General features: G+C 39.3%; 1 protein-coding gene across 2 annotated transcripts; it reads right to left on the reverse strand.

Annotated features, from left to right (window-relative positions):
* Positions 1-784: 784 nt before the first annotated feature.
* Positions 785-21,635, reverse strand: LOC133755978 (glutathione S-transferase alpha I-like). Of its 2 annotated transcripts, XM_062186276.1 has the most exons (8): positions 21,464-21,635; positions 15,353-15,403; positions 13,666-13,773; positions 5,790-5,841; positions 4,887-5,019; positions 3,872-4,013; positions 1,934-2,065; positions 785-1,024 (listed from the first exon to the last, which is right to left on the reverse strand). In XM_062186276.1, exons 3-8 carry the CDS (start codon positions 13,750-13,752, stop codon positions 905-907), a joined length of 666 nt encoding a protein of 221 aa, XP_062042260.1. In that variant the 5' UTR covers positions 13,753-13,773; positions 15,353-15,403; positions 21,464-21,635; the 3' UTR covers positions 785-904. The 2 variants fall into 2 exon arrangements, with proteins under 2 accessions (XP_062042260.1, XP_062042259.1); XM_062186275.1 differs by lacking the exon at positions 15,353-15,403.
* Between the last annotated feature and the right edge of the window lie 2,618 nt (positions 21,636-24,253).

Genomic DNA, 24,253 nt, shown 5'->3' on the forward strand with positions numbered 1-24,253 from the left:
CCGTGACAGACAGCAGGATCAACTGGGAACAAAGATTAGGTATGTTTTGTTTTTCACCTCCTTGAAGAGTTCATGGTTGTCACAGTAACTTTTTGAAATTGAATAAAAACAAACATTTTCATTATCAGTAATAAGATAGCTCTCCAAGAAAAAAAACTTCATTATGCCATTCCTCAGAGAGGTAAGTATGCCCTGGGCGTACCTGAGAATGTCAGAAGTGAATTTTGGGACCACCTATGTGGCACAGTGGATTAAAGCCATGGCCTGCAGTGCCAGCATCCCATATGGGTGCAAGTTCAAGTCCTGGCTGCTCCACTTCCCATCCAGCTCTCTGCTATGGCCTGGGAAAGCAGAGGATGGCCCATTTCCTTGACACCCTGCACCTACGTGGGAGACCCTGAAGAAGCTCCTGGCTCCTGGCTTTGGATTGGCCCAGCTCTAGCCATTGCAACCATTTGGGGAGTGAACCAGCAAATGGAAGACCTCTATCTCTACCTCTCTCTGTAACTTTGCCTTTAAAATAAATAAAATAAATCTTTTTTTTAAGAAAAAGAAGTGAATTTCTACACTTGATACTTTCTTAGACCATAAGACAGATATTGTCAGAAGGCATTTCAAAAAGTAAAAACAAATAACCTGCATTTTCTTTCCTCCTTCAATATTTAATTCCAAGATAGAAACAGGCTACAAGGACATTGGAAATTTAATTTCATATGAGATCCTAATGAAAAGGAAGAAATTTTAATTGTCTTCTCAGAACAGTTTCACTACTTCATTATCAATATCATTTGAAACAGGTTTATTAGCTTCACAACAACCAGGATCAACACATAAGGGAGATACTTCATGAGTGAAAACTTCAGAAGACTGGATAACATGGGCTTATTTCCTACACCTGCTTTATTTACATGAAAATCTTCTTTGCTTCCTCTAACATTTTCTCATCCATAGGAGGCTTCCTCTGGCTGCCAGGCTGCAGAAACTTCTTCACGGTGGGGAGGCTGCTGATTCTGGTTTTCAGGGCCTGCAGTGCACAAGTCACAGCCTCAGACAGGAGCAAAGACCACCCCATCATTAGCACAGCCCAGGAAGTCTGAGCCCTCCTAGACAAAGACCAACTAAGCTCCTTCCATCAGCACGGGTATGGAAGCTGGGGAATAGACCCTAGTTAGTATGAAGATAAAAGAAAGAAAATATGGTTCAATAACATATTCCCCAGAACATTATTAAGACTTTACATTCCAGTTATCCCCAGGTTTCTCCTTACACCTTAACTCTATACTTTCTTGGGTTTTTTAGAATATAGTGAAGATCAATGTGTGTATTGGGCCCTTTATAAGATCAATGTATGTATCAACACACAGAAGTCTCCAACAGGACAAATAAAATGTGGGCAAGTTGATTAGCAATTGTAGATATAAAAGACTAAAGGCTAATCAAGGGCCAGTCACAGTCAATTTCCACACTATGATATAGCAGTGGGGGTTGTGGGAGCAGAGGATGGGGAGAGAACTGTGCAGATAGCAATACAAGGTCTGACAGTTAGAGGCAGAACTGAGAAAGGGAATTCACACAAAAAGAGAGCTGCTCAGGTGGACTCAGTTTGGACAAACACAGACACACCTGGGATAAACAGAATCACAGAGAAATCAGGAATAGCAAAGAAGAGGGGACTTGAGAGGGAGGACATGATGGGTTTCGGGTCCTTCTCTAAAAATGCAAATATTCTTCACTGGCATCTATCTGTGATTTTCTTGCTTAAGAAGACGATTTTTAATGTACTAGATCTAGAGCCTGGAAACTCCTGACCCCGGGGGAAGGATGAAGAACATGAGAAGGCTCAGACTCAGAACACCTTCAGTCCAGAGTATAAATATTAGATTCCAAGTGGGACACATGGGTTGTTCCCTCTGAGGACTGTGAGGTAGGTCACCTGCAACTGAGGGAAGCTGGTGATCGCACCGGGGTCGAGCTCTTCCACGTTGTAGAGAAGTTCAACCAGGAGAATGTCAGCCTTGCTCAGCTTGTTGCCAACAAGGTAGTCTTGTCCATGGCTCTTCAACACCTGGTGAATTCAAAGAATCAGATCATGGTCACAGGCACAGTCAGGCTGGAGCCTTGCTCCTCCCTGAGCCTCTCCTGTCCAACTCTCCTAGCTCTGCTGTCTTGTTGAGTGTGTTGGGGTCGGGGAGGTGACATGGAGAGAAGATTCAAACCTTCTTCCAAAGCTCTTGGGTCATGGAGGAGAGCATGAAATGTGGCTCTGTGTACTCCTTGGTTGGAGCCCAGGCTCCTGTTTCCTTCTGATCCCCACATCCCTGTGGCATCCACACCATCCACTCTCATTTGCAACTTCACCATGTCCCAAAGGCTTAGCCCCTGCTGCCCCATATTGCCATCTGCCCCACACTCTGAAGTGTGCAGCCCTGGCATTTCTAGTTGTGCTTCTCTACTCTGCTTTGTCTCAACTCCAGATTTGGGCAACAGCTCCACCTTGAAGACAGCTCTCTTCCAAGGAGGAGACTATTTCAGACTCTACAGGTCTTCCTACCCTATGTTTCTGGGATCTAAAGTAAACTTGGCTGAACTTGAATTCATCATCTCTTTCGAAGTGTTGGTTATGACTCCTAACTCACCAGTGTTAGAATCTTCAGTTGAAGTGTCTACATTGGGGAGAACTGCACTGTTGTCTGCAACCTACTTTGTAGTGCATGAAAGAAATGACATTTGGTGGACAGAGGGGTTGAGAGGTGAGCAGGTGTGACAAGCAAAGATAATAAGCTATCAAGCTTGATATCCTGGTGGTAAGCATATACATGTTCATTTTCTATTTCATTCATCTTTTGTGGATGTATGAAACTTTGTATACTAATTTTGGGGTTATTTGTGATATTAATTAAAATATTCCAGTAATATTAAAATTATAAATAATGAGGAGAAAAAGCACATGTGGTACATCAATTAAGGATAATATCTTGGCAAATATTCTTTCAGATACACATATATTTACATATACAAGTAAAAGCTGGATGACTACCTGGTACAAAACAATACATCAAATACTATATTATTAAAATAAACTTTGATCATGTATATTCATGAGCTTTTCAATTTCCTAGGAATTAAATAGACAAAATGTCTGTGTCAACCTACAAATTCTTATGTTGAGATCCTAACCCTTAATGTGATGCTGTAGTAGGTGGAATCTTTGGGAGGTGATTGAGTTATGAGGGTGGAGCATCTATGAATGGCATTAGAACTATTATAGAAGGGACCCCAAGAACCCTCATAATCATTTGTCATGTGGGGACACAGCCAGAAGTGGGATGTCTGTCCTCAAGTCCTCATCAGTTACTGGATCTGCCATTGCATTGATCTTGTACTTTCCATCCTCTAGGACTGTGAAAGACATCTATTGTTAGACTCCCTCACTTTATGGTATATTGTTACAACAGCACATTCAACTGCTAAGATTCCCTCTATATTTTGTGCCCTTTATAAGTTAAAAAGCAGAGGGGCCAGCATCTTGGGGCAGCAGGTGACGCCCGCATCCGATATGAGGGCTAGTTCAAGTCCTGGCTGCTCTGCTTTCCATCCAGCTCCCTGATAATGCACCTGAGAAAGCAGTAGATGACGACCCTACTAAGTTCCCTGCCACCCTCATGGGAGACCCAGACGGAATTCCTAGCTCCTGGATCTGGCTTTGACCTGGCTGAATTCTGGCCATTGGGACCATTTGCAAAGTGAACCAGCAGATGAAAAATATCTCTCTCTGTTTGTCCTGTCTCTAACTCTACCTCTAACTCTGACTTTCAAATAAATAAATAAATAAATAAATCTTTTCACAAAAAATTTAAAAGCCTCCACTCACCTTTTCAAAGGCAGGAAAATAGCGATTCTTCGCTTTGTCTTTGAGCTCCGCAAGCTTTGTTTCTTTGACCCCAGGTGGATGCATGGGGAAAACAATGGTCATTTCATTCAAATCTGCCACACCTTCCACATACATATCAATCCTGGGAGACACAAGCAACCAATGGTCAAATGCTCCTGCCTTAAACCTTTTAAAATTTTTAAGAAATACTGATTTAAGTAATTCATTAAACTCTAATTTTTCTAAAGTATTGAAACTCTGTCTTCTATTTAACTGTATAAAAGATAGTTCTATTACTTGTTAGCCCTTAAGGTTCCGACAAAGACACCCCAACTTTACTCATGTTTCTCTGAGTCTTGTTTTCAAGTGGAGTTTGTCTTTGGGCCAGGCTTAGGTCAGCCTGTCTTGTAGCATGAATCCTCTTGAGTCATTTCTAGGAGAATCCCCCTCCCTTGATAGCTGCTCACATTTGATATTTGATCCAATTCCTCACCCTTCACACTGGATATATAATCATTCTGGTCTGCCTTGAACAAGAATTCTGTTAAGTTAGGCTTAGCAAGGATCTTCATCTCCTGGATGTATCCTCTAAGTAGCTTTTTGAATTTTGCATTAACATATAATACTTATACAATGTATGGGGTTCAGTATGATATTTCAACAGAAATAAACAGCATAAACCAAGCATATGACAGCTAGCTTTTCCAATTCATCATCTTTTCTTCATGTTTGGAGCCTACCAGCTCCTCTCTACCAGTTCTTTAGACAGAATATGATACACCATTGTAAATTATAGTTACTTTCACTGTGCTGCAGAATGCCAGAACCTGTTCCCTTCACCCAAATGTTTGGTATACATCCTCCAGGTTCTCTTATCCCCCAGCCTTCCCACATCTCCATAGGACTTTGCTGCCATGGTCCTCCTCATCCCCATGTCACGGTCCTGCTCACTCAAAGCAGGACCCACATCATCCCTGTGTCATCTGCTGATATGAGAACAAAAAATATACCGTACAGGGCTCTCTCCTTCATGTCTTTCCCATAGAGGTTCTGCTTGCTGGCAATGTAGTTGATAATAGCCCTGGTCTGCACCAGCTTCATCCCATCAATCTCAACCATGGGCACTTGCCGATACATCAAACTCCCATCTTTGGATAGAAGAAAACAAAAAGAAGAGTGAAATATCTATGATTCCCATTCTTTGAAGATTTAAAAAATGCTTTGGAAATGACTGAATATGTAAAATTAAACTAAAATTTTTAGTTGTTAGCTTTGAAGCAAACTAACATTTTTAATTTCCTGTAATCCTTTCTCATTGATTTTCCTTTAGTTTCTACCCTGCCATTCAATAGACATTTTTTTGTCCCATCCAGATATATTGCACACCCCAAAACGTTTTGTGCTTACTTTGTCTTCAAGGATATTGTAGAAAGAATTTGGCCAGGGCTTTCCTGGAGTAGCCAGGTACCATTTAAGGTCCCGCATTCCCAGAGTCTTGTGGTGGTCATGACACAAAAAAGTTTTGAGAGAGATTTCTATGTAGGGTCCTTTGTGCACTCTTTGGATAACACCACTGGACAAAGTATAAGGAAGGCCTGTGTGCTTGATTCCACAGACGCTGGTCCTTGCTCTTCCTCTTCCTCCTCCCCCATGCTGTTACCTGAGCTTGAGAGTAAATCAGCACCATCTCATTATCAAGCTCACAGTTTTGCAGGGCAATCACCTTGTCAAACCAGGGAGAGGAAAGAACACAAGAAAACTGCCTGACTTGAGGGAGTTGCTTCCTGTTCCAGGAGTCTTACCCTTTGCAATATAAACACTCTCTCCACCCTCCACAAAACCACAGTAAAAATGGATAGGCATTGCTTGGTATTTAAACTGGATACCCTCATAGAGTCATTTAAATAGATGGTCTTACCATTTCTTATCCTATCCCAGTCTTCTCGAGTTTCTATAAACTTCTCTTCAAACTGAATATAGAAAGAGTAAATGAGTCTGTGTTAGTTCATGCCATAGTATTACCAGGATTTTATATTTGAATAGGCCCTGTGTGGCACATAAAGAGCAGAAGGTAAGATTTCTTTTTTTTTTATTTTTTAACTTTTATTTAATGAATATAAATTTCCAGTGTACAGCTTATGGATTACAATGGCTTCCCCCTCCCATAACTTCCCTCCCACCCGCAACCCCCCCCTCTCCCACTCCCTCTCCCCTTCCATTTGCATCAAGATTCATTTTCAATTCTCTTTATATACAGAAGATCAATTTAGTATGAAGATTTCAACAGTTTGCACCCACATAGAAACACAAAGTGAAACATACTGTTTGAGTACTAGTTATAGCATTAAATCAAAATGTATAGCACATTAAGGACAGAGATCCCACATGAGGAGCAAGTGCACAGTGGCTCCTGTTGTTGACCCAACACATTGACACTCTAGTTTATGGCGCCAGGAACCATCCTAGGCTGTCGTCATGAGTTGCCAAGGATATGGAAGCCTTCCAAGTTCTCCAACTCTGATCATATTTAGACAAGGTCATAAAAGACAGAGTGAGGATAGTAACCAATGATCCTAAGAGTGGCATTTACCAGGTTTGAACAATTATACAGCATTAAGTGCGGAAGAGGACCATCAGTACACACAGGTTGGGAGTAGAGCCATTGGTGGTAGAGTAGAGGTTATGATTACAAAGGAATGAGGCCCAAGTGCACTAGACAGGGCCTAGAACAAAGGACAGAGTCATTATTAGAGGAGCTAAGAAAGGTGCTGTCTAAGCTACAAGTAATTTTTCTGATTGAGAGGCAAATAGAACCTGATAGAAGGGGCTTGATAATAATCTGGTGGGCTTTAGGCCTTGTAAATTCAGAGGCCCAGACCTATCTATCTCTTCACATGGGGTATATCCTAAGGGAGGTGTGAACCTCCTAGGGGAAGGCACTCTGTTGACTTTCATTACTTGGCTGGCCTGGGAGGAGAGCTGGCCAGGTAAAGGCAGGGGGCATCTCTAACGAGAAATTTACAGTTCTGCCTGCAATGTTGCTGACCCTACTTGACCAACCCCTCAGCTGTAGTGGTCACTTTGGAAGTTGGGCTGAGTGAAGGGCTTTTCAGCTTAGAGCCAATAAGATCTGTGGCTCTGACCTGGGCATCCTTTGACTCCAGGGCAGGTCCATTTCCAGTGATCCAACTCTTGGCAGAGCTGCCAGGGCTCTTCACAAGCTGACTTCTGCTGAAGCCCAGGCTTACCACATTGAAAGCCACTGCAGTGGACTGGCCTGTAGGGTCTCCTTGAGGGCAGATCACTGTCCAGATCAGCCATTAATAGGCCTGCCACCCATTGCTTCTGATGCCTAGCTTTCTTTTCCTCCTGGTTTGTGTTAAAGCAGACCAGAGGATGCAAGTCAAGGGAGTGCCCAAGTCCCATCTCTAATCTTCGGTGGCCTGAACTACAAGTCTATAGTCACAGGCATGTTCTGTAGTAGTTTTTCTAAGGTAGACAATGCCCATGAGGAAAATTATATTCTCACTTTAAAACTTTCTTTCCCTTTGGTCTGAAAGGGAGGTTTTTTCTACTTACTGTATACTTCGCTGATGGCGAAGTGAATCTAGCTATGAGATTATTATTTAAGTTCTTATTTTGGCTATGCTATTACAGAAAAATGTTAGCCATCTCTTTTATAAGGTCTAAAGATTAAATTGTGCATCCTACAGATTCCTTCATAATAGAATTAGTTTCCTACCTTGAAGAGAATAGAGAAATGAAAGAACAAGTTGGGCTTAGAATAGAGAAATGAGGGAGCAAGTCCTAGATCGCTTGCTGACAATAGCAATATTACATGAATACTTAGCAAACCGTTTCAACCATTAGATAACAACTTAATAAAACATTTACCAGAAGGTCCAATGCCTTCTATAAATTTTAAGAATCATGTATTTGAAAACACCTCTGAAATATCTAACATGGTGTAGTTTGTTTAGCCAGTAAACTTAAGCACAACCATATAAAATGTTTTTAGTTTCTTTCTACCAACAGGTATAAAACATATGATACACAGATTCAGGTCCCACAAATTAAAATGTATCTTTGATTGATTTTAGCAGCTTAAATTTATGGACAATCTTATCTATAAGCCATTTAAAATAAAATTCTTAATAAAATTTCCCCATGTGGACATACAATATGTACACACATATAATATAGCATAATAGACCAATATAGCAATTTTAATAATAGCTTTTAAAATCTTTAACTCTTTTTGTAGATTGCTAATTGATTTGAATTGCTTTTTTAGTAACCTCAGTTAACCATACTTTCTCTCAGTTGGTACTGTTAATACATTCTGGGCTTCATCTGTTTACAGAGCCATCCCAAAGAACTGAATACAATAGAAGTGGCTGGAAAAAGTCCATAGGAACCTATAGGAGGACAGCTAAACACAGAACCAACAACGCTTTAGTTTTATGAGCAGCACATCATATATAACTATGGATGACAAAAGACTTTAAGTCGCCATGTTTAAAATTATAAACTCATCAACCAACAAGAGGCACTTGCTTATTTCACAGTAGTTTTGAAAGCACCTGTAGGATTTTATAAGTATTTAACCCTTTAGGCCTCTGGGGCTTTCTCATTAAGATAACTATCATGTCTAGTAACACAAGATCATTAGACTTTTTAATTCTCAAACATTTGTATTAATAGCATTTTCCATTATAGAAACTTAAAGTCTGGTACCACATCACATCTTGACAGTCCTTCTAATATACTCCAAATAGCCTGATTAGTTGGTGTCTCTATAAGATGAGAGACATAGGTCCTTCGATTTTTTCAGTTGGGCCCAAACTGGAAAAACCAAAGTCCAGGATTTACTGGAAATTTTAGAGACCAGATTGTTTGAAACTTTGATTTTTTGAATGCCTGTCAAGAATGCCAAGAAGGCTCAAAATCCAAAATATCTGGTTGAAATAAGATTCCTTAAAATCATGACATAACATAGACCAAATTTGATCATTGTTACAAGGTGATTATTCAAATTTTTGAAAAAAGCACATATTTAAATAACCCATAGCTCTTAATAAAAATTCAGCTGTTTTTGAACAATTAGAATTTAACAGACATCAAGAGAACATAATAGATTACTTTAACACATTGCTTTAACAGAGCATCAGAGTTTAATTCTATGTCAAATGAAATTGAGCTTCCTGTGATCTTTTGCTGTAAAGTTTCCTTCCTTTACCTTCTTTCATATTGGTGACCATGTTTCTGTGTTTCTGTGTGTAACACATCTTTAAGCATCTTTTGCAGGGCAGGATGAGTGGCAACAAATTCTTTCAGTTTCTGTTTGCTATGAAAAGTCTTAATTTCACCTTCATTCACAAATGAGAGCTTTGCAGGATATAGTATTCTGGGCTGGCAGTTTTTCTCTCTTAGTACCTGGGCTATGTCTCGCCATTCCCTTCTAGCTTGTAGGGTTTCTGATGAGAAGTCTGCTGTGAGTCTAATTGGAGATCCTCTAAGAGTGATCTGATGTTTCTCTCTTGCACATTTTAGGATCTTTTCTTTATGTTTCACTGTGGTGAATTTGATTACAACATGTCATGGTGAGGATCTCTTTTGGTCGTGTTTATTAGGGGTTCTATAAGCTTCCTGTACTAAGATGCCTCTGTCCTTCTCCAAACCTGGGAAATTTTCTGCTAGTATCTCACTGAAAAGGCCTTCTAATCCTTTCTCCCTCTCCATGCCTTCAGGAACTCCTAGAACCCGAATGTTGGGTTTTTTAATAGTATCCTGTAGGTTCCCGACAATATTTTTTAGATTTCTGATTTCTTCTTCTTTTCTTTGGTTTGCCTGTTTCCTTTCCTGTTCTCTGTCTTCTAAGTCTGATATTCTCTCTTCTGCTTCGCCCATTCTGTTTTTAAGGCTCTCTAATGTGTTTGTCATTTGATCTATTGAACTCTTCATTTCATTATGATTTCTAGTCACTATCAGAGTTTCTTGTTCCACTAGTTGTTTCATTTCATTTTGATTCCTCCTTAATATTTCACTTTCACGAGAGAGATTTTCTATCTTGTCCATGAAGGATTTCTGTAGTTCAAGAATTTGTTTTTGAGAACTTCTTAATGTTCTTATCAATTTTTTGAGATCCGCTTCTTGCATTTCTTCGATCTCATCATCTTCATAATCTTGAATTGGGGTGTCTTTTTCATTTCGGGGCATCATAGTTTCTTCCTTGTTCTTGTTAGCTTGGTTTTTGCGTTTGTTGTTTGGCATGTTGGAGATATTTGGTTTCTTCACTGTGGTGTTTTTTCTTGTTACACTATGGCTCTATATTAAGTGGACTGTCTGCTTTCAGTGGAGCCTTAGAGGCTTGAGATGAGTGTGGACTGAGAGCTCTGTTTGGTTCCTCAGGGTTGAGGGTGTGTCAAAGATGACACTCCCAGGTTAGGTGTGGTAAATCTCTCTCTCTTTTTTTGATTTAAAAGGGAAGTAATTCTGCACAGCTGAGCGGAATTGGAGGTAGTTAGCAGGCAAATGATATACCCACAGGAGCCAGAGATCGGAAGCTCTTTCCCAAGGACCACACAGGGAATCTGTGCTGCCCTCAGTGTGGGCTCCAATTCTCCTGCAGTCTCCCACTGGGTTGCCAAGTTAGATGCTAATCTCCTGTTATTTCACCCCTCCCCCCAGAGTCAGGTTTTTCTGCTAGGCTCAGGGCTGGTGCAGACCTGAGGTCGCCCTGCTTATGACGTATGTCCAAAATGGCGCCTGCTCTGTCTTGCTCGCCTTTGAGAGGTGAGCGGAGAGAGAGAAACTTGTGTCTGTATCAGTCACTTTTTTAATTTTTTTCCTATCTCTCTTCTAGTTAGCCTGGTGAACTTTTCCCCACGGAGTTTCAAGCCTTGTTCCCTCTAGCCTCCTCTTTCCGCTTGCCCGCTGGTATCTCGGCCTATGGAGGTTCGGCTCACCTCGCGTTCCAGCGCTGGTGCGTTGAGTCTGCCGCTGGTGTCCCGAACTTGGGCTCCCACGCTCTCCACGCAGGTCCACTGTGAATCACTAGTTCCGGAAGAGTTTCCTCTGCTGTTTCATCCCCTACTCTTCCTTGACCCTGCAGTATCTCCACTTATATTAAACTTTCTCTCCCCCCGGACTAAGTGTGCTCCCTGCCTATTCCGCCATCTTCAGAAGGTAAGATTTCTGAACTTGGCAGGTCCACAGAGGAGTCTGGTGATGGTCATTTGGAAAATTAGATCAATCAAGAAAAGGGTCCTAGAACACAGTTGCTCATTCTTTTAAGTTCATTTTGTTTGCACCTTGACCTCACAGATGTCCATATTTGTACCTTAATTTAGCCAGATATGCCTTTGAGGGAAGGGATTGTGAAGTTTTTCTAATAATTTAGTTGTGGTACCTCAGGAAAGCTTGTGTGTGACAGAACTTGGTGTGCCCCCAGCAGGAGATTTGCCATGGGCTATTGACTATTTAAGATTCTGAAAAAAGGGGCAGCACTAAACAGAGTCACACAAACAACTGCTAGCATTTCATGTTCAAACACAAGGAAGAATGGCCTTTAAATCTTTGGATCTTTCAATTCAGCCACAGATTTACTTGTCTGCTCCTCAAAGATATACAGACAAGCCAAGGGCATGGACCATATCTTTCTTGTTCACTGTGTATCCCTGAAACAGAATGTGGGACTTACTAGGGACTCAACAAAATAATTGCAAGTGAATGATTTCCTCCTTAGAAGACAGTTTATTACAACCCATTCCTTTTGCTTTTTATTCATGATTTGTATATTAACTTTAATTTTCTCTACAGCCTAGTATTAAACATTTTGGTCCACTTATTAGGGAAAATTTTAACATATACAAACAGTAAAGAATAATATTGATTTTTGTACCCTCACCTAGCTTCAATTATCACAAAAGTCAATTTCCTTTCACCTAGCTGCATACCCAATCACCTCTCACTTGTCACCATTTGATGGGCATCCCAGATATTCAATATAGTCATGTTCTGAACAGCAATATTTCTGTTGATCACAAGCTACGTCATCAATAAGTTCATGGAAGATATAGATCCATATTTCAAAATTTTTTGGAGATGAAAAATTTTTGCACCAGAATAACTTATCTTTTAATTTTAATTTTCCATATGGTTTTTGAAGTTTGCTCATACAATGCTTTTCCCATAAGATTACAAAGGAACTAGAAATACCTGTCTCTTAGAAACAGGAGACTGATGCTGAGCCACGAGGAAAGAAAAAAATGCAAAGAAGAAAAAGATGAAAAACCTTCAAGAAAATTCACAGTAAAGGACTTAGTAGAAAGTTGTGCAGAGATTAACAAGTTCTTTAAGAAGTTTGTAAACATAGAACTCAACACTAAAATATTTTCATTAGTGGAGAGGACTGATCATAGTACACTGTTTACAAGCAGATTTATGACAAAAAATGAAACAAACCAAGCAAATCAACATGGACATGTCACAAAAGAATGGTACATCCTCAAGAAGAACCTCAGAGGGCCCTGCAGAAGTGACCCAGGAGAAGGCACTGTAACCACAGAGGCAACTGCTCCATGAGTGTACTGCAATTGGAGATCTTCTAGTGGAACAAGATATGGAGCTGCCGGACAGTGATGTTAATAATCCTGACCCTGGGTACACCTGCCCCAGTGTATGTGTTTCTGTTTTAGAAAAAATAATTTTAAAAGTGAAAGGATACAAATACCTAAGAATATTTAAAGTAAAAAAGGTTTACAGAATTGGAATAAAAAGAAAAATCTTTTGTATAGCTGTGCAACTGTTCATATTTTAAGCTAAGTGTCATTACAAAAGAGTGAAAAAGTTTGTAAAGTTATAAATTTTATAAAGTTATAAACAAATTAAATTAAGCTGAGGTTACTTTTTTTTTTAACAAAGAAATATTTTAGTGAATTGAGTGTATTTTAGGTCCAAGTGTTTGTAGGTCTATAGAAGTAGATAGCACTGTCCCATACTTTCACACTCACCCTCCTCTACACACTCACTAACCCACCCAGGGCAGCTTCTAGCATCAAAAGATTCTACTCGTGGTAAGTGCCCTTCATAGGTATACCATTTTTTGTCTTTTATATAATATTTTACTGAATATTTTCTATGTTTAGAAATGTTTAAATACACACTTTCCACTAATTTCCAATTATCTGAATGATTCAGCGAAGTAACATCCTGGACAGATTTGTGTCCTAGTAGCAATAGACTAAACTATATGGCCTAGGTGTGTAGTAGCTGTGCCATCTAAGTTTGTGTGGGTGCACACTACCATGTTCTCAATATGAAATCACACGATGACACATTTCTCAGGATGTATCTGCTGCTAAGAGACACATAACTGTATTCTATCCTTAAATATTCAATGTTCTACAAACTATAAAAACTATTTAACACACTATTATCACATGTTATCAATAATAATTCTCTAATATCAATAAATATCCAGATTATTTCTAAGCGTTGTGTCAGTGACATAAATTATTCTAATGGTTTTTAACATCCAAATATACATAATAGCCACACATTATGGTTAGTATCTTAAATTTATTTTAATTATTATGCTTTTGTAAGAGAAACATTTTAACAATTTATTTAATCAAAGCTGTTAACCTCTTTCTTCATAGCTGGCAATTTATATTTAAAAGACCACTTTTTTTCAGGTTGCTCCATAAGACACATCTTCTAGCTTATTTGAGAAAAGCATCTGATGCAGTCAATATTAGACTCAACTGAAGATGATCTAATACAGAACCTACCTCTACCCCAGCTGCAGCCAAGAGCCACCGGATGGACTCCATCCTGCCCCTTCCATTGAAGTAGTGAAGCTTGGGCTTCCCCGCCATGGTAGTGGTGTCTTGGTTTCTCTAAATATGAATAAATGGACCAATGAATGAAACCATGAAATAAAAGCATGCATTTTATGATGTATGGTTAAAGAGGTATCTTCTTTTATTTCTAAAATTTTGCTTATTTGAAAGTCAAACAGTTACACAGAGAGAGAGACAGACAGACAGATCTTCCACTCACTGATTTACTCTCCAAATACCTGCAACAGCCAGAGCTGGGCCAGGCAAAAGCCCAAAAGTGGAAATTCAATCTGTTTCTCCAATAATGATGGCAGGGACCACCTACTTGAGCCATGACCTGCTGTTTCCTAAGGCGAACATTAGCAGGAAGATAGAATCTGAAGTGCAACTGGGACTGGAACACAGGAATTCTGATAAGGGATGTAAGCATCCAGGTGGTGACAACTTCTGTGCCAAACACCAGCCCCAGTGTCTGCCTTCTTTACGGCAGGATTAGAAAAGCTCCTGGAAGGCCTTATTTGGCTAAAATTGTTACCTATCAGTAGTCATCTTCACAAGTGCCAAAACCAGTCTCAAGTCACCATTGGCTGAAATGTGACTGTTCTTGGCAGACTAATAGTGAGAATTCATCGTGCAAGTGCTGTATGGGAATTTTTGGGAAAAGGAAGAACTAGAGAACTGAGACTGATTGTGCATCTCTTTAATGATACTACTCCAACCCTAATTCTTCTTGGTGTATTATGTGTTTAATCCTCATAACAGTCCCTGAACTAGTTAATATCTCCATTGTTGTTTATATAGCCAAGTGTTAGAAGAGTTAAATGCAATGTGCATGGTCACCCATCAGGGATGGACGTGAGAATCCACATCAAAACTAACAAGAGGGCAAGTTTGGAACCCAAATAGTAAAAGGCCTTGGGACTTGAATGGGTGTTGGAACTAGAGGACATCATTAAAGGCATTAAAGGGGAGGATCAGAAAGGGAACAAAGTTTCATTTCAGCCTTTGTGAGGTTATATGTGACCAAAAGCAGACATTAGGTCCCAGGCTGGTTTAATAATTTATAGCTCAAAAGATGCAAAAATTTTCCATCAATAGAAGATTCTGATTACTTACTTCTTTTGGTATTATATATTCTACTCTGCTCTGGGCATTTTATTCTGTTATCTGGAAACAAAATGCTGCTGCATTTGACTTTATAGCAAATGAAAAGGAGCTAACTTTTGATCTGTGTCTGTCACACATTGGCAGTCTCAAAAATGTAGATTCATTTTATCCAACATAAATCACCTAAGGTAGAATTCTGTTACAATTCGCATTTTAGATGTGGGTACTAATGATTCCAAATTGGTTTGCTCAATGTAAGTTTTGTACCAAGGATTCAAACCCATTTCTATTTAAAATCAAAGATTGAGATTTATTTTCTCTGTTAGTATCTTCCAAAGTATGTAAGACCAGTCTTCAGTGCATTGTAAAATCCATTATTTTTAAATAAAATAGAAAATAAATTGTTCATTACATATAGAAAGAGTAGGTTATATTTCACAAATGTTTAGTTTCAGTTAGGAGGATTTGTGTATAGATGTGTGCACCATACACATGTTGATTTTCTGATTGTCAATGGTAAGAGGCATACTGATTGTGTCCAGTCAGGAAAGTCTGATGCCCTTGCTCTATCCCAGGATGCCTAGGGGTAGAACATAGCAGAGAATAAGAGGATGTGACACAATGGCTCTATCAAATGACATAACCAGTTCTATCATGGGTATGAAGGAAAATATGCAGGAGTCATTAAATATAGGAGTCTCAATGCCAAAATTTAGGGAAGAATGGTTGCATTTTCTCTCTAAATCTCAATCTCTGTTATAAAATTTCCCAGATCATGTATTGTTGTGCTTGGATTTGTGTCCCAGTTCCACTCCCAATTTCAGCTTTCTGCTAGTGTACACCCTGGGAGGCAGCAGGTGATGGTTCAAGTAGTTGTGTGCTGACGACCCATATATGAAACCAAAATTGAGTTCCTGACTTCTGGTTTTGCCTTGCCCATTCCAAGTTGTTGTAGGTATTTAGGGAGTAAGCCAGAAGATGAGGACTGTCCTATCTCTGTGCATATCTCTGCCTTTCAATTAAAAAAAAAAAGAGGGAGACAGAAATTTAAACCAAATGTGGGGTTTAATAATTTGGCTTTTAGAAAGTAAAAAGCCTTTAAGAAGCAAACTTACCTAACTCATCTGTCTTACAATGGATATGGTGTATACTGTGGTTTCCTGTCAGGGAAACAGAGATGGCACGGACCAGCACAATGAAAAGGAGAGTGAGGCTTACACCAGGGAGACAGATGTGTAACTGTGAGGGTCCAGAGTTCACAGAGTTAAGTGGTTCTGATCCTCACCCTAAACTCCCTTAGCTGTTGAATGAGGATCTCGTTTCAATGGGAAATGAACTTTGATCATACACAGCATTTGTGATAATGCTCGTCCTGGTAAATAACTTTCTCATTCTCTTTAATACAAAGTTTCCAAGACTGAGGCAAAGGTCACCACAAAGCCCTGCTAGGTCAATAAGGAATGAGAATAAGGGAGACTTGATGATTTGCCGTGGGGTCACCCACCTGTGTTCCTTCTTCACATTTAGCACCTAGGGAGGGAGTCTCATCTCTACCACAGCCCTGGGAAAGAGCTCCCAGTGTCCTCCTAACAAAGGAACCCTGAAGGCCAGCGAGAGAGCAGCGTCCCATGTCCCACTCTGTGAGATTCAGCGTTAGTGGGAGCTCCTCCTTCTAATTTCAGATCTTTTCTGTTCCAACATAGAAACTCACCCATCCACTGGGCTTCCCTTTGTGGATCTGTTTTATATTTTCTCAGTGTCCATTAGTCAACTAAAAGTGGGGATGAGAGATGAAAACATCTAATACATAAGATCTTTTATGTTATGAGCTCTTTAAAAGCTTGTTTGAAATTATCAAATTCATAAAAGTATGCTTTACTTTAACTAAACAACCTAAAACACTGGAAATTTTCAGGGCTGAAACACAAGCACTGTAGTACAAAATGAAGGCATCCCAAGTAGAACCTTAACTGCTACATCAAATAGATGTCCAAAAATACCCTACATTAAAATGTGGATATTTAAACTATATTTAACTCAACTTGTAAGTAGGCTTATTTTCAAAAGCATTTAATCCATGATAGTTGCAGCGATAAAGAGTTTGTATTGCCTGGGTGGTTCTAATTAGCTTCTCTCTTAGCAGGGAGAAGGAGCACTTAGAGGTAAATCACATCTGCTTTTAGGAGGTACATAAACGTGGTAGGCTGTTTAATCTGAGTCTTAATTGCTATATAGGTATGCCTCATTTTGCTACATAGGTATACCTCTTTTTGTTTAATTTTTTAAAACTTTTATTTAATAAATATAAATTTCCAAAGTACAATTTATGAATTACAATGGCTTCCCCCCCATAACTTCCCTCCCACCTGCAACCCTCCCATCTCCTGCTCCCTCTCCCATTCCATTCACATCAAGTTTCAGTTTCAATTATCTTTATATACAGAAGATCGATTTAGTATATATTAAGTAAAGATTTCATCAGTTTGCACCCACATAGCAACACAAAGTGAAACATACTATTTGAGTACTAGTTATAGCATTAAATCACATTGAACAACACATTAAGGACAGAGATCCTACATAAGGAGTAAGTGCACAGTGACTCCTGTTGTTGACTTAACAATTTGACACTCTTGTTTATGGCGTCAGAAATCTCCCTAGGCTCTAGTCATGAATTTCCAAGGCTATGGAAGCCTTTTGAGTTCGCCGACTTCGATCTTATTTAGACAAGATCATAGTCAAAGTGGAAGTTCTCTCCTCCCTTCAGAGAAAGGTACCTCCTTCTTTGATGGCCTGTTCTTGCTACGGGCATCTCACTCGCAGAGATCTTTCATTTAGTTTTTTTTTTTTTTTTTTTTTGCCAGAGTGTCTTGGCTTTCCATGCCTGCAATACTCTCATGGGCTCTTCAGCCAGATCCAAATGCCTTAATGGCTGATTCTGAGGCCAGAGTGCTGTATAGGACATCTGCCATCTATGAGTCTGCTGTATATCCTGCTTCCCATGTTGGATCGTTCTCTCCCTTTTTTATTCTATCAGTTAATTTTAGTAGACACTAGTCTTGTTTGTGTGATCCCTTTGACTCTTAGACCTATCAGTATGGTCTATTGTGAACTGAAATTGATCACTTGGACTAGTGAGATGGCATTGGTACCTGCCACCTTGATGGGATTGTATTGGAATCCCCTGGCACATTTCTAACTCCACCATTTGGGGCAAGTCTGATTGAGCACGTCCCAAATTGTACATCTCCTCCCTCTCTTATTCCCACTCTTATATTTAACAGAGATCACTTTTCAGTTAAATTTAAACACCTAAGAATAATTGTGTGTTAATTACAGAGTTCAACCAATAGTATTAGGTAGAACAAAAAAAATACTAAAAGGGATAAAGTATTAAATTTGAGAGTCAGAGAAAGACAGACACTGAGAGCACTTCCACCTGCTGGTTCACTTCCAAAATTCCCACATGGACCACAACTAGTCCAGAAAGCCAGGAACTCAATCTAAGTTTCCCTCAAGGGTGGCAAGGACCTAACTACTTGTAATGTCATCTACTGCCTTGCAATGTGTGCATTAGCAGGAAGCCAGAAATGGGAGCTGTACCAGGATTCAAACTCAGGTCCTCAGATATGCAATATGGGCATCTTAACTAGCATCTTACATGCTAGATCAAATGCCTGATCCTATATCTATTTTTGAATGCTGTTGAGAAAGTTTAATGAGATAACCATGCAAAATTCATAATAAGGCTCAGCAAATGAATGTTCATTTTTGCCCCAGATCCAGGGAGATCCATGAGCCTCTGAGCACATTGGTAATATATGTGTTCTCCCTTTTCTTTCTCTCTTGACATATATCTGTCTATTTTATCTATCCATCATTCCATCCATGATCTTTCCATAATTCCATCTATCATGTTTCTATCAATTGTATACCTAATTATATATCTATCAAGCCATCCATCATTAACTCTCTCTCCTTTTATAATGTGCTCATAGAACTTAGGTAGGCATGAGAGTTTACGTGGACCCAGACCTTTTTGATGAAATCATATCATGACTCTTCTTTTGTAGCTTCAGTGCTCAGGTTACTGATATTCATTAATCGGCAAGCCAGATGAGGATAAGTTTTTGGTAAAAGTTCAGGGAGACAGGGCACAGATTAACACAGAATTGCTCAGACCCCTAGATCAGTTTCCAAATCATCCACCAAACAAGGTTTGTACTTCTGGCTAGGTCTCAACTGCTTCTGTTCTCTCTTTCCCTCCTCGGAACCAGAATCCCAGGTCCCCTTTTTCTGGATCCCAGCAAAGTGATTGGGAAACTAACTGGATCTCTCCTCCAGCTTTTCAAAGCTCCAGTGCCGGGTCTCACTGAAAGTGATCACTTCTCTCCAACAACCTGTCCCTTACTGGGAAATGCATCATTTCATGGACCCTTCTACAATTCTTTGTCTTCCTTTATGAAGTTCCAATCAAACCTCCTAAATAACATTCATTCAGTAGTTTCTGTGTATCAAGCTTTAATGAATATTGGTAGGGAACAAGGCACCAGTCTAATTTGACCCTTTCCCTAAAGGGGTTTAATCTGGCCAGTGCCATAGGCTTGCAGACACCTGACATAGAGTGTGCCTTACAGTGACATCACTCTATGGGTTCCTGGAAACTCTAACCCAGAGATCATGATTCCTTTTTTTAACTTTTATTTAATGAATATAAATTTCCAAAGTACAGCTTATGGATTACAATGGCTCCCCCCCATTACTTCCCTCCCACTCACAACCCTCCCCTTTCCCACTCCCTCTCCCCTTCCATTCACATCAAGATTCATTTTCAATTCTCTTTATATACAGAAGATCAGTTTAGTATATATTAAGTAAAGATTTCAACAGTTTGCCCTCACATAACAACACCAAGTGAAAAATACTGTTGGAGTACTAGTTATAGCATTAAATCACAGTGTACAGCACATTAAGGACAGAGATCCTACAAGATATTTTTTAAAAATTGATTAATTTTCTATGCCATTTCCAATTTAACACCAGGGTTTTTTTTTCATTTTCAATTATCTTTATATACAGAAGATCGATTCAGTATATACTAATTAAAGATTTCATCAGTTTGCACCAACACAGAAACACAAAGTGTAAAAATACTGTTTTAGTACTAGTTATAGCATCACTTCACATTGGACAACACATTAAGGACAGATCCCACATGAGACATAAGTACACAGTGTCTCCTGTTGTTGATTTAACAATTTGACACTCTTGTTTATGGCGTCAGTAATCTCCCTAGGCTTTAGTCATGAGTTGCCAAGGCTATGGAAGCCTTTAGGGTTCACCGACTTTGATCTTATTCCGCTAGGGTCATAGTCAAAGTGGAAGTTCTCTCCTCCCTTCAGAGAAAGGTACCTCCAGATCATGATTCTTTAGTAAAGCAATTCAGAGCAAGGTAAGAAGGCTGCCAGGCTGAGAGAATTGAGGACTCTGCCCTTTGTGCCCAGATGACTCTTACATGCCAGGGTAGCACCTCAATTTGCAGCTTCTGCAGATTTTGCACCCTCTAAATATTAACCTTTCTTCCTTTCGGATCAGAATCTCACCTCATCATCATCCAAGCATTGCTCCCTGAAGCATCTTACAGCTACTTTTCTTCATTGCTATTTCAATGTCTTCCCCCATGGGTGCTCTCTTTCAGAGAATTTCACTGATTTCCATAGTACTTTCTTGATAAGAATTTCATTTTTCCCATTATTACCATTATTTCAGGGCATGTTGACACCAACATTCTAATCTTATTAGCCTGTACATTATAGCTAGATGTTTGCATTGTTTGTAAAAATAGTTATATGTTCCATTGACTATTTTTAATTTCTCATCGTCTATTATGAGTGAATGCTTGAGTTATTCTCTAGTCCAGTGATTTTTAAATCAATGCTCCCTGATGCCAGTGAACACAGAACAATGTTTAAAGACATTTGTGGTCGTCATAACATGGGTATGAGATTGGGTATAGTGCCAGAGCATCAGGTGGGGAGAATTATCTAAACATCTTACAATAGACAAGTCAGCTCCCTACACAAAGAATTAACCAAACTTGAGAAACCCTGCCTTAGCAATTCAATAGGTTTGCCATGAATTCATTGAATCCCAGAGAGAGAATGAGGCTTGCAATCTAACAAATCAATAGCTAAGACTGAATCATAATCTAGTTTCCTACATTCAAGTTAATATTTTTCCTATAATAATAAATTTCAATTTTGAGTTTTCCATCACAATTCACAACAGATATATGTTAACTTCTCCTTCTAAGAAAACAACTTCAGCATAAACTACCATATTCTTCTTGTTCTGATTATATTCATAGTTGTCTAAAATGCTTCTATCTCTGTTCTCTTAATGATATTAATTTTTTCTCATACTATTACTATCTCATGCTCTAGTTTTCTAGATTTTTCATTTTTACATTTCTACAAAGGTATATTCAAAAGAGAGAATAAATAATCCTGAACTATCAGCTAAGCACAGGAAAAGAGTTAAAAGTTAGTATATAAAGGCATTTTCTTAACCTAAAGTATTTTTTCCAAATATCTGAGAAGGAAATAGAAGGAAACAAAAGATTTGTAAGATCAGTATTTACCTTGTAAAGTGCTGTCGCCTCTTAGCCCAAAACTCAATACCAGCTCCTGATGTGTTGATCAGCTATTTATTTGTTTCAATAACTCGTTCCCATTGAAGGGAGAGAGTCCAGTCAGGGAAAAGACACTCTGCGGAATCTAGGGGGAACAGAGTTCTATGCTTGATTAGAAGCAAATTGCTTAGTCATACTCCTACCAGGACACAATTGGTTAATATGTTACTTTTTAAGGTTGGCAATAAAAGATTAAACAAAAATTTCAGATAGGTAAATCCTTTTGCCAGTTAGAGAAGAACCATTTAAAAAAAAAACTCTTAGGGTTTTCATAAATTGGAGAAAGGACTAAGATGAAAAATGCCACTGTGAGCCAAGCTGGGAACTGAGGGTGTATAAAAAGCAGCTTTCGGCTTGCTGGAAAATTTCATACTGGTTTATCAAGCAAAATAATGGGCACTTGGTTACAGGTGAATTTCAACAATATAATAAGAAGTTCTATGGCATTATTGTGTCCTTACATTGCATGGTAAATGGCTGCACAAAAAAAATGTTGAAATTTGAAATTCACAATTACCTGAGTGTCCATTTTATCTACTAAATCTAGAATACTATTTACATGGTTTATCTGCCTGACTCACTCACATTAGCCTTCCTAGCCTATAGGCCTCTTTGCACACACTCTTTGTTCTGATTGGAATATTCTATCTACATCTCCTGTTATGTTTTCCCTAAGCTATCTTTCCAAACATATCTTGGCATTATGTATTTCCTATAAGTTTCCTCCTTAGGCTTTTTTCCAATTTCTTTGAACTCCACCTTTAATTAAAAAAAAAAAAAAAAGTTGCAGAGCGGCAAGATGGTGGAATAGGAAGGGAGCACACCAATAGTCCGGGAAGAGACAGTTTAATAAAAGTGGAGATACTGCAGGGTCAAGGAAGAGTAGGGGATGAAACAGCAGAGGAAACTCTTCCAGAACTAGTGATTCACAGTGAACCTGCGTGGAGAGCATGGGAGCCCAAGTTTGGGACAGCCGCAGCAGAAGCAACACACCAGCACTGGAACGCGAGGTGAGCCAAAACTCAATAGTCTGAGACACCAGCGGGCAAGCGGAAAGAGGAGACTAGAGGGAACGAGGCTTGAAACCCCGTGGGGAAAAGTTCACCAGGCTAACTAGAAGAGAGAGAGGAAAAAAAAAGTGACCGATACGGACACGAGTTTCTCTCTCTCCACTCACCTCTCAAAGGCAAGCAAGACAAAGAGCAGGTGCCATTTTGGAAATACGTCATAAGCAGGGCCACCTCAGGTCTGCACCGGCCCTCAGCCAAGGAGAAAAACCTGACTCTGGGGGGGGGGTGGAATAACAGGAGATTAGGATCTAACTTGGCAACCCAGTGGGAGACTAGAGGAGAATTGGAGCCCACACCAATGGCAGCAGAGATTCCCTGTGTGCTCCTTGGGAAAGAGCTTCTGATCTCTGGCTCCTGTGGGTATATCATTCGCCTGCTAACTACCTCCAATTCTGTTCAGCCGTGCGGAATTACTTCCCTTTTGAATAAAAAAAAAAAAGAGAGAGATTTACCATGCCTAACCTGGGAGTAAATTTTGGCACACCCTCAACCCTGAGGAACCAAACAGAGCTCTCAGGCCACACTCATCTCAAGCCTCTAAGGCTCCACCAAAAGCAGACAGTCCACTTAATATAGAGCCATAGTATAACAAGAAAAAACACCACAGTGAAGAAACCAAATATCTCCAACATGCCAAACAACAAACGCAAAAACCGAGGTAACAAGAAGAAGGAAGATACTATTACGCCCCCAAATGAAAAAGATACCCCAATTCAAGATTATGAAGATGAAGAGATCGAAGAAATGCAAGAAGCAGATCTCAAAAAATTGATAACAACATTAAGAAGTTCTCAAAACCAAATTCTTGAACTACAGAAATCCTTAATGGACAAGACAGAAAATCTCTCTCGTGAAAATGAAATATTAAGGAGGAATCAAAATGAAATGAAACAACTAGTAGAACATGAAACTGTGATAGTGACGAGAAATCATAATGAAATGAAGAACTCAATAGATCAAATGACAAACACATTAGAGAGCCTTAAAAACAGAATGGGCGAAGCAGAAGAGAGAATATCGGACTTAGAAGACAGAGAACAGGAAAGGAAACAGGAAAACCAAAGAAAAGAAGAAGAAATTAGAAATCTAAAAAACATTGTCGGGAATCTACAGGATACTATTAAAAAAAAACTAATATTCGGGTTCTAGGAGTTGCTGAAGGCATGGAGAGGGAGAAAGGATTAGAAGGCATTTTCAGTGAGATACTAGCAAAAAATTTCCCAGGTTTGGAGAAGGACAGAGACATCTTAGTACAGGAAGCTTATAGAACCGCTAATAAACATGACCAAAACAGATCCTCACCAGGACATGTTGTAATCAAACTCACCACAGTGAAACATAAAGAAAAGATTCTAAAAGGTGCAAGAGAGAAACGTCAGATTACTCTCAGAGGATCTCCAATTAGACTCACAGCAGACTTCTCATCAGAAACCTTACAAACTAGAAGGGAATGGCAAGACATAGCCCAGGTACTAAGAGAGAAAAACTGCCAGCCCAGAACGTTATATCCTGCAAAGCTCTCATTTTTGAATGAAGGTGAAATAAAGACTTTTCATAGCAAACAGAAATTGAAAGAATTTGTTGCCACCCGTCCTGCCCTGCAAAAGATGCTTAAAGATGTGTTACACACAGAAACACAGAAACATGGTCACCGATATGAAAGAAGGTA

This window comes from Lepus europaeus, chromosome 3 (assembly GCF_033115175.1).
Source record: "Lepus europaeus isolate LE1 chromosome 3, mLepTim1.pri, whole genome shotgun sequence".
In the NCBI taxonomy this organism is placed as follows: domain Eukaryota; kingdom Metazoa; phylum Chordata; class Mammalia; order Lagomorpha; family Leporidae; genus Lepus; species Lepus europaeus.